This window comes from Diabrotica virgifera, chromosome 3 (genome assembly GCF_917563875.1).
Source record: "Diabrotica virgifera virgifera chromosome 3, PGI_DIABVI_V3a".
NCBI classification, from domain to species: Eukaryota; Metazoa; Arthropoda; class Insecta; order Coleoptera; family Chrysomelidae; genus Diabrotica; species Diabrotica virgifera.
Window position 1 is genome coordinate 39,086,827 of NC_065445.1, and position 15,278 is coordinate 39,102,104.

The following is a 15,278-nucleotide window of genomic DNA, read 5'->3' on the forward strand; positions in this document are numbered from 1 at the left end:
CATGTTTTATTGACTATTCCTGTATTGTTCCCGCGAATGCATTTGTCTGCAAATTTTCATTCATTTGCATTGGAGAAAAGGCAGTCAAATTAACGTCTAAAGGTTTGACGCAAATTATTGAACTAAATAAAAGAGTTTATACACACGTAATATACACTAATTTAAATCTGAAACTTTCCTTATTAGAACCATTCTCTGTTAATATCCTGAATCTTTGCCTTCTACAATTTACAAGACATAGAGACGACGAAAATAGAAAACGGAATGGATTCTACAATTTTTAAATTTCCCTTAAATAGGCAATTTCGTTTTGTGTTGGTTCAGAGGCGGGCAAGCATCTGTACTGACGAAGGTTATACTAGAAACAGCGCTGTCTGCAGATTATTTCTTGCCTCTGAATCGAAATAAAACGTAAATTGCCTTTAATTCACTTTAAGGATCCCCCAAACCGACGCGAAACTTTTGCGACGCGAATTTTTCGTTGCGGAACATTCGCAGGCGAAACGGTAGCGGACAAGGCTTTCCCACATAGGCGCGGAACCTGACGCGACTGTTCGCCATACAAATATGAACAAATTATATTTTTAAATCGGCCAACAGGTTTAGGAAATACAAGACATCAAAAATGACCAAATTTTTAAGTGGGCGTAATCTCTATGCAAGCAAATTAATAATAATATTATAATATATGTATAATGAAAACTTATCATTTTCTCCTAATTCTGACCCTATACTATTCCAGACTTTACCTTTTTTTCTTATATTTTTATAATCTTCGTCCGTTAAATCATATATTATAGGATATTGTTTAACAATTTCAATGAGTTTTTCTGTAACAACCATTTTAAAACACGCGAAACTACAACGGTAGCGGAAAAAACCGTGCATGCAGCGTTTCGTGAAAGGAACGCTGTTCTGCCGCGACCGTTGCGGATTCCGCGCAAAGTGGTCTGAACACGTTCATAATCCGCCGTGTCTATCGATTCGCCGCGATTCCGCGTAGGTTGCGGCTGCGAAAGTTTCGCGTTGGTTTGGGGGATCCTTTAATTGACCATATTTCAATTCATTTGATATACCATTTTCATCTGAAGCTTTTTTGTTATTTAGTTTTTGAAGTGTTTTTAATGCTCAGTCGTAGTATCTAATTATGTGAGGTGAGCAGGCTCTGCTTGGGGTTACCCATTGTCTTTCTTTAGTTTTGCTTAGTAACGGATTAGAAACAGGCAAAAAAGCGGTCTAGTTCATACGGAAATAATAATAGTGGATCTAGGTACAGGTCATACATTCGGAGATAAAGAGTAACGTCTAAAAAGTTGTCCACAAAACTGCGACGAAAATCAGAAATTCTCAACTGGAAATAGATACGATAAAGGGCGCAGAAACATCCAAAAAAAATCAAACTGGATGTACAATTTTTTCAAAAATCAATTAAAAACGAAATACATAGTTTTAGGCCAGAAAATGAAACATTTTGGCTCGCAATTTTTCCGTCCAGCATGAATTTACCTGAAATTTTCACAGAAGGTAGGGAATAGCCCAATAAATATTTTCAATGATCATGCCGCTGTACGCTAAAATCTTTGGGGTGGTTGCCACTTCATCAAGGGGGTGGGACTTTTTCATTAAATTTTAGTCATGGAAATCGATGAAAAAATGAATTCCAAGAAAAAAAATATTCTTTACGTTGTTTTAAGGGTTGAAATATTATGATATTATATCCTAAAGCATAAATCAATCATTATTTAACTAACAAAAATGAAATGTTGACCATATTAAAGTTTAAAATATTATTTTACATTTTTTTTACAATTGGGGGTAGTTTTCAGCCTTAAAAAACCAAAAGCGTAAAACAGCTTAATATAGAAAATTAACTAGAGGGTAAAATGAGCCTAATCCCAAATTTTTGTACAAATCGATGCTGGACGAAAAAATTGGAGGTTTGCTATTTTTTCTCAGCTTCATTTCCTGACCTATTTGGATATATTTACCGTTCTTTTTTAACTCGTTTATTAAATCATTATAATATCGTAGACCGTCCGGATTTACTTTGTTAGAATACCCTTTGGGAAGAACTCTACTCCATGATATTGAGAACCTGTAAAATTGGACACCCAAATCTTTCAGAAGCCTCACATCTGCTCTCCACTTGTGGTACGAGTCACATGCTATATTTCCATTACTATTGTTATAAAACCTCGCATGTTTTGTTTTGGTATAGTAATCGTAAATGCTTTCTCCTTTTCCTGTAAATGGAAAACAGATTATTAAAAAAATGTATTTAACATATTTAATATCTTCTACTTTATTTCATAGAAACTGATCAATAATTTTAATTAAAAATACCTTATTGACGTTTCGATTTATATTTCGCTTTATTTGATTCATTTATAATGACAATTCAAACTTATACATTTTAAAGTTAAGAACTTTAAAGTCAGTCTTTGTGATGTGCATTCTGTATGAGAGGATAGTTCATTTGATTACAGGAAATTAACCTTAAGTTGAAAATAGCTGTCAAGCAAAAACTTGTAGCGTATGATTCGTCTTTAAAAATACTATCACACCCAGTTATAAAATTAAAAATCAAAATATAAGGCAAATAAATGTCAAAATGAAGGTGTAAACTATTCAGTGACCACAGCTATATAATATATTATACCTTATATTATAGCTATATATATATACCTTATATTATATAGCTGTGGTCACTGAATAGTTTACACCTTCATTTTGACATTTATTTGCCTTATATTTTGATTTTTAATTTTAATGAACCTATTTGGATCCAAAATAGGTTCATTAAAATTAAAAAATCAAAATGAAAGGTAAATATATAAATAAAAAAATAAATCAAAATAAATGTAAAAAATGAAGGTGTAAACTATTCAGTAAATCATTCTCTGTGCACTTATCCACATGCAGGATTTTCTACCCTAATTTTATTTCTCCTTAAATTTCTATTCTCAAATATTAAGAAAAGATCAAGTGAATAGAGCAAACAGAGCCGTAGGTTGCCAGAATGACACAACATGGAGGAATAAAAATATCGGAAAAGAAATTAAAGATAGAATTTACAAAACATTCATCAGACCAATTATGACATACGCGGCAAAAACACGACCCGGCACAGAGAGGACAAAAAGATTGCTCGAAACAGCGGAGATGAAAACCCTTCGAAAGATCGATGGTAAGACAAGGATGGTAAGAAAGATCGATGGAGATGCAAGGTGGATAACATTTATAACTGGGTAAGAAACAGAAGAATATAATGGAATGACCACATAAGCCGAATGACTACAAATAGAGTAGTAAGGACAAAGAGAGACGGTTTCCCAATAGGAAGATGATCAGTGGAAAGACCACGGAAACGATGGAATGACAACTGACTAGAGGCACATTGAAAAAACAGATAGAGCCATGTCTATACAAAAAGAAGAAGGAAGAAAAGAAGTGATAGCAATATCAACGCCCTTTACCGATATGTCCTGCCTAAGCGTCTATCCCCAGGTCTTCCTTGGTCTTCCTCTACTGGTTCTTCCAGGAACCCACAGTTCAACAATTCTTCATATTGGGTTCTTCTCGACGTTGAATATGACGAAACCATCTTTACCTATGGTCTTTCAGTCTAACATCAATTTATGCAATTCCTAAACTTCCACTACAATTGTTTTTCTTAATTTTATTCTTTTTTCCACTCTACTCATCCACCTAAGAATTCACATTTACGTCACGTGCATCCGTTGTTCCTCTTTTCTTTACTGTCCAAAATTATGTTCCGTACATCATAGCTGGTCATATGGCAGTTCTACAGAATTTTCTCTTCAGCTTCAATGGGCTGTTTATGTCACACAACACACCACTCGATTCGTTCTACGTCATCCATCCAGCTAATCCTACTGCATGCATCTCCATATATTTCTCCATTACTCTGTAAAACCGATCCCAGGTACTTAAAACTATTACTTTTCACATTCCAAGGATATCATTTTATTTACACTAACTTGATATTTAAAAGAACATTCCACATACTCTGTTTTTGTCCCACTAGGGGGCCGGTAAGTACTTTCTGTCCCGATTAAACCCCGGTTAGCTAACCGGGGTTAAATCGGGACAGAAATCGGTCTACCGGCCGCGGCCCTAAGAAACAATTACTTTCATTCAGTGCCGCATGAATGGCTTATAGATATATTGAGAATATATAAAGTCGATGATAATATAGCCTTTTTAGAGCATAATATAATGACGGAGTGGAAGACTAGAATTCACCTTCAAATACCTGGTGAAAATAACATCGAAACTGAAAATATCGCAATCAGTAAGTCCTCTGTGGTTCTGTCTAGCTATGAACCCACTATCTCACCTATTGAACTCCACAGACGCAGGTTGTAGCATCAAAAATAATAGCAACAATATGGTGGCGAAGCTTAATCATCTACTGTATATATGGATGATTTGAAATTAATGGCTTCCACTCGAAACCAACTCGATGAGATGCTAAAAACTGTAGAATAGTTTTCTAATGATATTAGTATGCACTTCGGACTAGAAACGTGTCGTATTTTAAATATAGTCAGAGGAAAAGTACAGCCCGGAGGATTCGATATGCAAAATGGCCAGAACAGAACATCGAGGCCATGGGTGAAAACGATATGTATAAATATCTTGGAGTAAAGCAAACGCGGAAAATTGACCATAAACAAATGAAAACTGAGATAACTACGGAGTTTATATGGAGGGTAAAACAACAGCTTCGCTCACACCTTAACAGTAGAAATTTGTTTAGGGCACTAAACACCTACGCTTGTTCCGCGCTTAGCTATTCATTTGGCATTGTTTAGTGGACAGAAACGGACATAGAAAATCTTCAGCGAAAAGGAAGAACACACCTAACAAATGCACAAAAACACCATCCTAAAAGTGCAGTAGAAAGAATGACATTACCACGGAATTTAGGAGGAAGAGGACGTATGGATATAGGTGAGCAATTAAATAAACAAATTGCTAATTTAAGGAGTTATTTACAGATGCAGGCTGAGACATCTACTCTACATCGCGCTATCTGCGCAGTAGATGACACAACACCGATCAAACTGAGGGAACCAGAAATGAGCATAAACCACCTCACTAAGGACGAAAAAATGCGCACCTGGATGGGTAAACCTTTGCACGGGCGACATCCCAATGAGGTTAGCCAAGATTATACGGAAGGTTCATTACTGGCCATTCAGGATCAGGTTATTCTTCTTCTTCTTAAAGTTCCGCTCCTATCGGAGAATGGAAATCATTCTGGCAATTATAATTTTGTTGGTTACGCGCCGGAATAGTTCAATTGAGCTGCATCCAAACCATTCACGGAGATTGCGTAGCCACGAGATTTTACGTCTTCCTACGCTTCTTCTGCCTTTGATTTTGCCCTGCATTATATTCCTTAATAGTTCGTATTTTTCACCTCTCATGATGTACCCCAAGTATTCGAACTTCCTGATTTTTATGGAATTTAAAACTTCGCATTGTTTTCCTAGTTGTTCGAGCACTTGTGCGTTTGTTTTACGATCTGTCCATGATATTTTCAGAATACGTCTATAACACCACATTTCGAATGCTTCCAGGTTTTTAATGTTGGATTGTTTTAGTGTCCATGCCTCAACCCCATACAAAAGGGTGGAGAAAATATAACAACGAAGAATTCTTATCCGGAGTGTTATATTGATATTGCGATTACAGAAAAGTTTCCTCATTCTGTTAAAAATGGATCGTGCAATTTCAATGCGGCATCTTATTTCTTTTGTCTGATCAGTATCTTCTGTGATCCATGCTCCAAGGTATTTGTACGAAGATATTTGCTCAATTTCTGTATTATCCAGTACTAGTCTAACTCTGATGTTTTGTGCTTTTGTAAATACCATGAACTTGGTTTTCTTCAAATTTATTTTTAGTCCATAATCGTTGCAATGTATATTTAGTTGTTGAGCAAGGTGTTGCACTTATTACAGTGTTCCCGCTAGAAGTACGGTATCGTCAGCACATATTATTAAGTGGCTCACCGTTTATTATTAGGCCCTCATTGACTTCGGCCAACGCTAATTCTGAGATGGCTTCACTATATAAATTAAATAACAATGGTGATAAAATACACCCTTGGCGCACCCCACGACGAATCTGGATATCCTCAGTCAGTTAATTTTATTTCATCAGGTCATACCAACAAGAAATTACCTGAAATACGACAGATGTCGATATGGATCTCAAGCCCAAGAAACCATCCAACATATTACCGGGGGCTGCCAGGCATTTGCTGCAACTGAATACAAGGAACGGTATGACTCAGTTGGAAAGATCCTTCATCAAGAGATAGCTATCAATCTGGGACTTCTTCAAACGGACCATCTCCCATATTATCAATAGGTTCCTGAGAGTATGCTTGAGGATGGCAACTACAAGCTATACTGGGACCGCACTGTGCTCACAGACCAAACATTGGCACACAATAGACCAGATTTCGTAGTAGTCAATAAATTACCGAGACAAACAACACTCATTGATGTGGCGATTCGTAACCACAATAATCTACGTACTACATTTTAAGGGAGAGATCGCCAAGTACAGAGATCTAGAAATTCAAATACGGAGACAATGAAGAATGCAAAGTACCCAGACAATACCGATTATTATGTCTACTACTGGAGTCATTCCGAAGACTCTCCTCGAAAGCATAAAAAATATAGGTCTTAATGAACATCTTTATAAGACCATGCAGAAAGCAGTACTATTCGCAACGGCCAGATGTGTACGAAAATTTTTGGGAGATACACCTGCATACCAAGTTACCTAGGGCTCCATAACACGGAAAGAGTCCCACCAGAGCTCAATCGTTTTTTTACCTTAGATATCTGGGATGAGTCAATTTCCCCTCAGAGGGAGTGTGAGCCGTATCGCTAAATCTGGAATTCAATTATAATTATTACCTATAATTATAATAATAATTATAATTTCATTTAAGTCTGTTATTCTTAAATCTGTCCCGATTAATCCCCGGTTAGCCAAGACCGGTCAAAAAGTACTGGCCCTAAGTTTTAAACTTTTTCTTCAAGAGCTTGTCTCCACTCAACATTGTATTTAGCAATAACACTAAAAACAGATTAAAATAGGTCTTGCTTACCATCTGCATTGTAACCTCCTTCAATCTGATAAGCACTTGACGCAATTCCAAATAAAAAATCCTTAGGAAATTCTTCTTTGGCTGTGGATGTCCTAAAAAATTATGAGGTAATGCACATTAATTTTATTAAGTTTTTTTTAAATGGCAGAAATCTTATATTTCAATTCGTTCAGAGAGGACCATCATCATCTTATGTATGTTTCACCCTCCTTAGGGGTCATCAGAGAGGCTCGATGGTCTGCTCTAGACTCTGGTCCAGAGATTCTACTGAAAGGGATTCAGAACAAGAACTGGAACAGCGGAGATAAAATTTTGAGGAAACATGTTTAAAACTAAATTAGAACAAAAAAGAGTACATACCTGAAGTTATTAAATATTTAAAGATGCAAACGCTACCGCAAAGAAAACTATAACTTCTAGTACGAATATAATTATAAAAAGTTTTAATACCTAGAATAAATATAAAATAAAGGTGTCACTGAAACTCAGAACTTTTTATAAAACTGTCATAAGATCGACTATGATGTATGGAACTAAATGTCGTTAAAAAGAAAGAAATAACGAATGCATGTGGAAGGAATGAGAGTATTTAGATGAATAAGTGGAATGACAAAAAATGATCAAATTAAGAAATGTTAGAAGAGATCTATAATATATGAGCGGTATTAATTGATGCCTAAATTATAGAGAATAGGTAGTTATGTTAAACCATTTTCAACATCGAGATGTTAATCACTCAATATATAGAATTGTTGAGTTACTGAAAGTTCCTGGAAGCAATGGGAGAGGAAGACAAAGACAAAATGGTGGGAGACGCTTAGGTGGGGTATCTGTAAAGAGAATTGATAGTGGTTAAAAAAATATGCCTTCATATTCAATGTAGAAGACACTACGTAATATTAAATCGTTATAGTAAACTTTTCTCCGTTATTACAAATTTTTATTTAATGAAAAAGTAGAACTAATCTATACCGTCAAAGTCTTTCCCATAATGCTAAAACATTTTCACGTGGTTTCTACTATTAGATGCCATAACACATAGAAGATTACACATAAAATATCCATAACATGTTTAAAATCTGCCAAAATGTATTAAAAATATTACCTTAGTACAATTACACTGCAACAAATAGATACTATTAAAATTGTCTTCATTATATTTAATATTTAGGGTAATATATATCTGAAATGAGGTTAAGAGTACACTGATTAGACCTATGTTTACTATAAGTTCACTACACATTTTATACGAAACCTTGTGAAATCAATAATATCATATATAAATTTAGTTTAAACATACATGTAGTTCATAAAAATCGTTTGAACGACATTAATAATAAAAAGTATAAACGATTTGATCAAAAACTTGAAGAAGGTTTAAAAATATAGATAAGAAAACTATACGGTCGGGAGTGTTTAAATTTTTGTCTTGCCATATTCTTTTTAAACCATCTGAAAGTTAAAATTTAGTTTCAATTTACAAATAGTAATAATTAACAATAATAACAATAAACAATTAACAATAGAATAAAAAAACATCGGAGAACAACTAGAAGATCCAGAAGAACTATGGAGTGAATTTAAAAACCAAGTTAACGAAATCTTCACAAACAATGATTATAGAAAATATCCTTAATCAAGAAAAATAAATGGATGACAGACGACATCTTGAAATTGATGGAACAACGTCGACTGATAACATCTAATGAAACAGCATGTAGACACCCTCAGAGAAGAATAAAAAAGGAGATCAAATTAGCGAAAGAAAAATGGATGAGAGAAAGGTGCGACGAAATAGAGGATGTGATATCTAAACACGACTTATTTAATGTGCACAAAAAACTAAAAAAAAAGTAACATATTTAAAAAACGAGTTCCCTCTGTACTCGTTGACAATAATAACAAAATTATTCTAAATGAGCACGAAATAAGAAAAGAATAACAGCTGTATATATCAGAGTTGTTTGAAGATGACAGGAATAATATTGCCGAATTCTACCAAAACTGTACTGACGGCCCAGAAATTATGAAATGCGAGGTAGAAAACGCTATAAATAATGCTAAAATTAAAAAAACTTGTTGTCCAGATGATACACCAACTGAGTTGCTGAAACTAATAGAGGTTGATAACATAAAACTAGTAGTAAGACTTTTTAATTCAATATATAACACCGGAGTGATTCCCACAGATTGGCTCAAATCCATCTTTGTCGCAATACCTAAAAAACACAATGCGAGAAAACGCTCAGAATTAGCCTAATGAGCCACACTCTTAAAATTTTCCTAAGAATACTTCACAACAGAATTAGACACAAATGCGCTGATCTCGAAGATACCCAATTTGGTTTTAGAAATGCTATGGGAACCAGACCAGGGAGGCACTTTTTGCGCTTAACATCCTATTACAAAAATGCTGTGACCAAAGAAAATATGTATTTCCATGTTTCGTGGACTTCTAAAAGGCATTCGATAAAGTACAGCATGTAAAATTAATGCAAATACTGAAAAATATCGGAATAGATGACAAGGATATTCGTGTCATTAAAAATTTGTATTGGAATCAAACAGCTATCGTAAAAATTGGAGATAACTACACCGATGAAATCTCCATACAACGAGGAGTCAGACAAGGGTGCATTTTGTCTCCAACATTGTTCACTATTTACTCGGACCAGTTATTTAGAAAAGGCACTTGAGCGGCAGCCATATGGAATAAAAATCAACGGGGAACTACTTAATGTGATTAGATATGCAGACGATACAGTAATTCTGTCAGATAATATTGAAGGTCTCTAAATTCTGCTTGATCGTATTCACAAGGTAGGAGAGGAAATGGGCATTAAAATAAACTCAAACAAAACCAAATTTTTAGTGTTTAGTCGTGACTCACATCCTGATGCAAAGCTTCAATTAAACGGAGTTCAAGTTGAGAAAGTTCACAAAATGACATATTTGGGAACTGTGATAACGGACCAACTAGATCCAGATATATAAATAAAACGTAGAATAGCAATGACTAAAACTACTTTTATGAAAATGAAGTCATTTTTTTGCAATAATCATCTCAGTTTAGAACTAAGACAAAGAATGGTTAAGTGCTATGTTTGGTCCGTACTTTTGTATAGTGCAGAAATGTGGACGCTAAAAGTATCGACCATGAACCAATTTAAAGCATTGGAAATGTGGATTCATAAACGAATGCTGAAGATACCTTGGACAGCAAGGAAAACTAATGAAGAAGTACTAAGGAGGATCAACAAAGATAGAGAACTGCTAAAGACTGTTAAACATCGAAAAATGTCTTATCTGGGACATATAGTGAGGGGCAGTTGATATAAAATATTACAACTGATCCTTAAAGGCAAAATAGAGGGCCGTAGAGATGTAGGAAGAAAACAAGTTTCTTGGTTAAAAAACATTCGTGAATGGACTCAGATACCAAATGCTGGTCAATTATTCCATATTGCAGAAGATCGAGAAGCCTTCGCAATGGTGATCGCCAACGTCGGATAATTCTGATATGGCACGTGAAGAAGAAGAAGAACAATTAACATATGAAATAAAAAGTAACAGATTTAACCGTTTTTCTGCTGAATGCTAAATAATTTTTCATACCCCCCGTGCACAAGAAATTATCGAGTGGGAATAAACTCGTCTTAAATATAGTAGAGGATCAGATATAAGGTCAATCGCACTGATATCTTTAATGGAAAAAAAAATATTGGATCTGTACCTACAGTGCGTATTTCCGGTGCTCACATATGGAACTGAAACACTGACATTGACTAATACTCCAGGCTGTGGGTGAAAAATAGGTCGATTTCAGGATATAATTCAGGAATTTTTGAAACCTATCAGGTGTTGTAAAGGACGATGCCAGGAATAACTTATACTAAAATGTGACCAAAAATATTGTGAGCTTTTTTTTCTATTGCGATTTTCATTTGTTAAATTTGCAATTTTTAAAGATTTTTAATTTTGCAGCTTAGGATATTGATTCTAGAGAAAAACCTTTTAATAGAAAGTTGTAGTAAATTAAAAAACCTACAATTTGAGCTATAGTAAGTTTAATTTTGTGTATTGGTTATTGCAAAACAGCCTGCGAAAAGTCCAAAAGGGCCGTTTTTTACAATTGCGTTATTTATTGTACAAATAATTTTTTAAAGCTTTAAAATGAAGACCTTTCAATTATAAACATAAAAAAAATTAAGGCCGGATTAACGAATTTGTTGCTTAGATATTATAAATTCTTTATCCCAAGAGGTCAAATGTCGAAGGCTATAACTTTTTGAAAAAGAATCGTAGAGAGTTGTTGATACATCCAATCTCCTTCTAAAGAGTTATATTTTCATATTCTGATGTAAATAAATGCGTAAAATATTTTTAAACCTCTAATTTTTGGGTTTAAAAATAAGGGGGCGAATTTCGTTATAAACATTTAGAGCTGAAGCGGCCCTGTACATCCTATGAGTTACTAACTTACAGATTATTACTTAGATTATCTAAGAAATAAAAATTTTCTACAACCAACTGAAGCCGAGATAATTGTTTCTTTTTTCTTAAATCGTAGTGCCTTTATTTATAACAATTAAGAAATTATTTAGGCCCTACACCGAAAGGTACTAATGGGTCTACTGATTAAGTAAAGAAGTAAAGTAAAGAAATTATTTTACAGTCATTGACTAAAGAAAGGCTTATATTAACAGATTACCATGATGGTCGCCAACATCCAAAACGGATAGTCACTACAAGAAGAAAAAGTTTTATATTGTATAATAAGATGTAACATTATTATTATTATATTTATATAACAATGAAAAAATTAAAAATATATATATTTCATATACAGGGTGTCCAGAAACTCTACCGACAAACGAAGACAGGAGATTTTTTAGATAATTTTAAGATAATTCAACCCAATTCACCTAGTCCGAAAATGCTTCCTAAGGGAGCTAGAGCTCTTTGAAGATGGCGTCATGTAGTTAGTTTTTCTTAAATAGCTCCAGAACGCTTCTATTTAGAAAAACGAAAATTGGTATGCATATTTACTTTCCATAAATGGATCCATTGCATCTATTGCGAATTTCTAGTACCGGTCATAGGCGTCCGTTTTGGGTAGGGCAACGGTTATTTTATAGCATAACTATTTTGTCTTTAACTTTTAAGCATTTTTGTCACCGGATTATTAAATTGTGAGTTATTCTAGTACTAAAAGGTACTCTTGCTTTAAGTCGGTAGGACACACCGTTTTCTAGAAAAATGGATTTGAAAGTTTTTCGTTTTGGGAATTTGAACAAAATGGAAAAAAAATTTCAAAAAAAAACGATGTATTTTACTAACTTAAAGCAAGAGTAACTTTTAGTACTCGAATACCTCATAATTTAATAATCTAGTGTCAAAAATGCTTAAAAATTAAGGACAAAAAAGTTACGCTATAAAATAACTGTTGACCTACCCAAAACGGACGCCTATGACCGGTACTAGAAATTCTCAATTAATGAAATCGATTTATCTCTGGAATATAAATAAATGTACCAGTTTTCGTCTTTCTAAAAAGGTTTTTTTGGAAATTTTTTTTTGAAATTTAAAGAACAAAAAATTTTCAAATCGATTTTTCTAGAAAACGGTGTGTCCTACCGACTTAAAATAAGAGTACCTTTTAGCACTGGAATACCTCACAATTTAATAATGCAGTGTCAAAAATGCTTAAAAGTTAAAGACCAAAAAGTTATGCGATAAAATAACCGTTGCCCTGCCCAAAACGGACGCCTATGATCGGTACTAAAAATTCGCAAGGGATGGAATAGATTTATCTCTGGAAGATAAATACGTGTACCAATTTTTGTTTTTCTAAATAGAAGCGTTCTGGAGGTATTTAAGAAAAACTCATTACAAGACGCCATCTTCAAAGAGCTCTAGCTCCCTTAGGAAGCATTTTCGGACTAAGTGAATAGGGTTAAATTGTCTTAGAATTATTTGAAGAATCTTCTGTCTTCGTTTGTCGGTAGAGTTTCTGGACACCCTGTATATTATATATGTCATTTTTGTAATATTATTTCTTCAGAAATGAGATTTCACATATAAAAGTTTATCAAGAAAAACAAATACAGTGGTAAATAGACTGTATATTATAATGGTGATATTATTAAATTGTTTTCGGTTAAAATTTAATACAAGTTACGTAAAAATTTTCCGAGCGCGCGGATTTGAAGCGAGCCGGGCGATTTGCAAAATTCGGCCGCTCGCAAAAACACCGACTTTAAAGATAATGTTTAATAATTAAATGTAACTATTTTTATAATAATTTTTATTTTAAGATAATATAAGTCTTTCTTTAGTCATTTACTGTAAAATAATTTCTTAATTGTTATAAATAAAGGCACTACGATTTAAGAAAAAAGAAACAATTATCTCGCCTTCAGTTGGTTGTAGAAAATTTTTATTTTTTTATGAATCTTCGTTTCGTCTTCAGCAACAATAATCTGTAAGTTAGAAACTCATAGGATGTACAGGGCCGCTTCAGCTCTAAATGTTTATAACGAAATTTGCCCCTTATTTTCAAGCCCAACATTTAGCTCGGCTTCAGTTAATCGTAGAAATTTTTTATTTTTTTACAAATCTTTGTTTCGTCTTCAGCAATAATAATCTGTAAGTTAAAAACTCATAGGATGTACAGGGCCGCTTCAGCTCTAAATTTTTATAACGAAATTTGCCCCCTTATTTTTAAACCCAAAAATTAGAGGTTTAAAAATGTTTTACGCATTTATTTGCATCAGAATATGAAAATATAATTCTTTAGAAGAAGATTGGATGTTTCACCAACTCTCTACGATTTTTTTTTTTTCAAAAAGTTATAGCCTTCGACATTTGACCTCTTGGGATAAACAATTTATAATATCTCAGCAACAAATTCGTTAATCAGGCCTTAAAATTTTTTTTATGTTTGAAATTGAAAGATCTTCATTTTAAAGCTTTAAAAAATAAAAAAAATTATTTGTACAATAAATACCGCAATTGTAAAAAACGGCCATTTTGGACCTTTCTCAGGCTGTTTTGCAATAACCAATACACGAAATTAAACTTACCATAGCTCAAATTGTAGGTTTTTTAAATTACTACAACTTTCTATTAAAAAGTTTTTCTCTAAAATCTATATCCTAAGCTGCAAAATTAAAAATCTTTAAAAATTGCAAATTTAACAATGAAAATCGCAATAGAAAAAAAAGCTCACAATATTTTTGGTCACATTTTAGTATAAGTTATTCCTGGCATCGTCCTTTACAACACCTGATAGGTTTCAAAAATTCCTGAATTATATCACATTTTTTTAAACAAACAGCCTGGGGTATAAAGCATCAATAAGAAAATTACAAGTAGCACAACGAAAAATTGAAAGATCCATGCTTGGCGTAACTTTGACAGACAGAATAAGAAATGATGAGATACGGCGAAGAACTGGAGTGGAAGACATCATCAAACGCATTACGAAGTTGAAGTGAAAATGGTTAGAACAAGTCTCAATACAGAGAGACAACAGATGAACAAAGAAGATTTTAGAGAGGCGGTCAAGGGCAGACAAACGAAGTCGTGGAAGACCACCTACCAGATGGATGATAAAGTTGGGAAAAATAAGCTTCTTCTTCTTAACGTGCCCTATCAAGTCCCCTTGACGTTGGCGATTAACATGGCGAAACTGTTTCTGTCTCAAGCTATTCTAAATAGTTGCTCTGCTTTCTTTATGCTTGTCCATTCCCTGATATTCTTTAACCAAGAGGCCTGTTTTCTACCAATTCCTCTGCGTCCTTCGATTTTACCCATCATAATAAATTGAAGAATATTATATCGGTCTCCCCTTACTACGTGTCCAAAATAGGCCATCTTTTTACATTTGATATTATCAAGCAGCTCGCAAGCAGATTTTGCTCTTTTAAAGAGTGCCTCATTTGTCAGCATAGCCGTCCATGTTATTTTTAGTGCAGCATGTGCAGCCACATTTCAAAGGCCTCCAAACTATTAACTGTGGATATTTTTAATGTCCATGCTTCGACAACGTATAAGAGGACTGACCAAATAATAAAAAATTAAAAATAACCATTCAACGAAATATCGAATTTCCGAA

General features: G+C 33.9%; 1 protein-coding gene across 2 annotated transcripts in view; it reads right to left on the reverse strand.

Annotated features, from left to right (window-relative positions):
* The window catches only part of LOC126882802 (myrosinase 1-like), an 85,333-nt gene extending 76,870 nt beyond the window's left edge, over positions 1–8,463 (reverse strand). Inside the window, exons 1-3 of one of the 2 annotated variants that reach the window (XM_050647867.1) lie at positions 8,265–8,463; positions 7,160–7,251; positions 1,989–2,243 (exon numbers count right to left, since the gene is read on the reverse strand). In XM_050647867.1, the coding sequence (XP_050503824.1) occupies positions 1,989–2,243; positions 7,160–7,251; positions 8,265–8,314 (397 nt within the window). In that variant the 5' untranslated portion in view covers positions 8,315–8,463. The remainder of the gene's footprint in view (positions 1–1,988; positions 2,244–7,159; positions 7,252–8,264) is intronic. The other variant, XM_050647868.1, reaches the window with a different exon arrangement.
* Between the last annotated feature and the right edge of the window lie 6,815 nt (positions 8,464–15,278).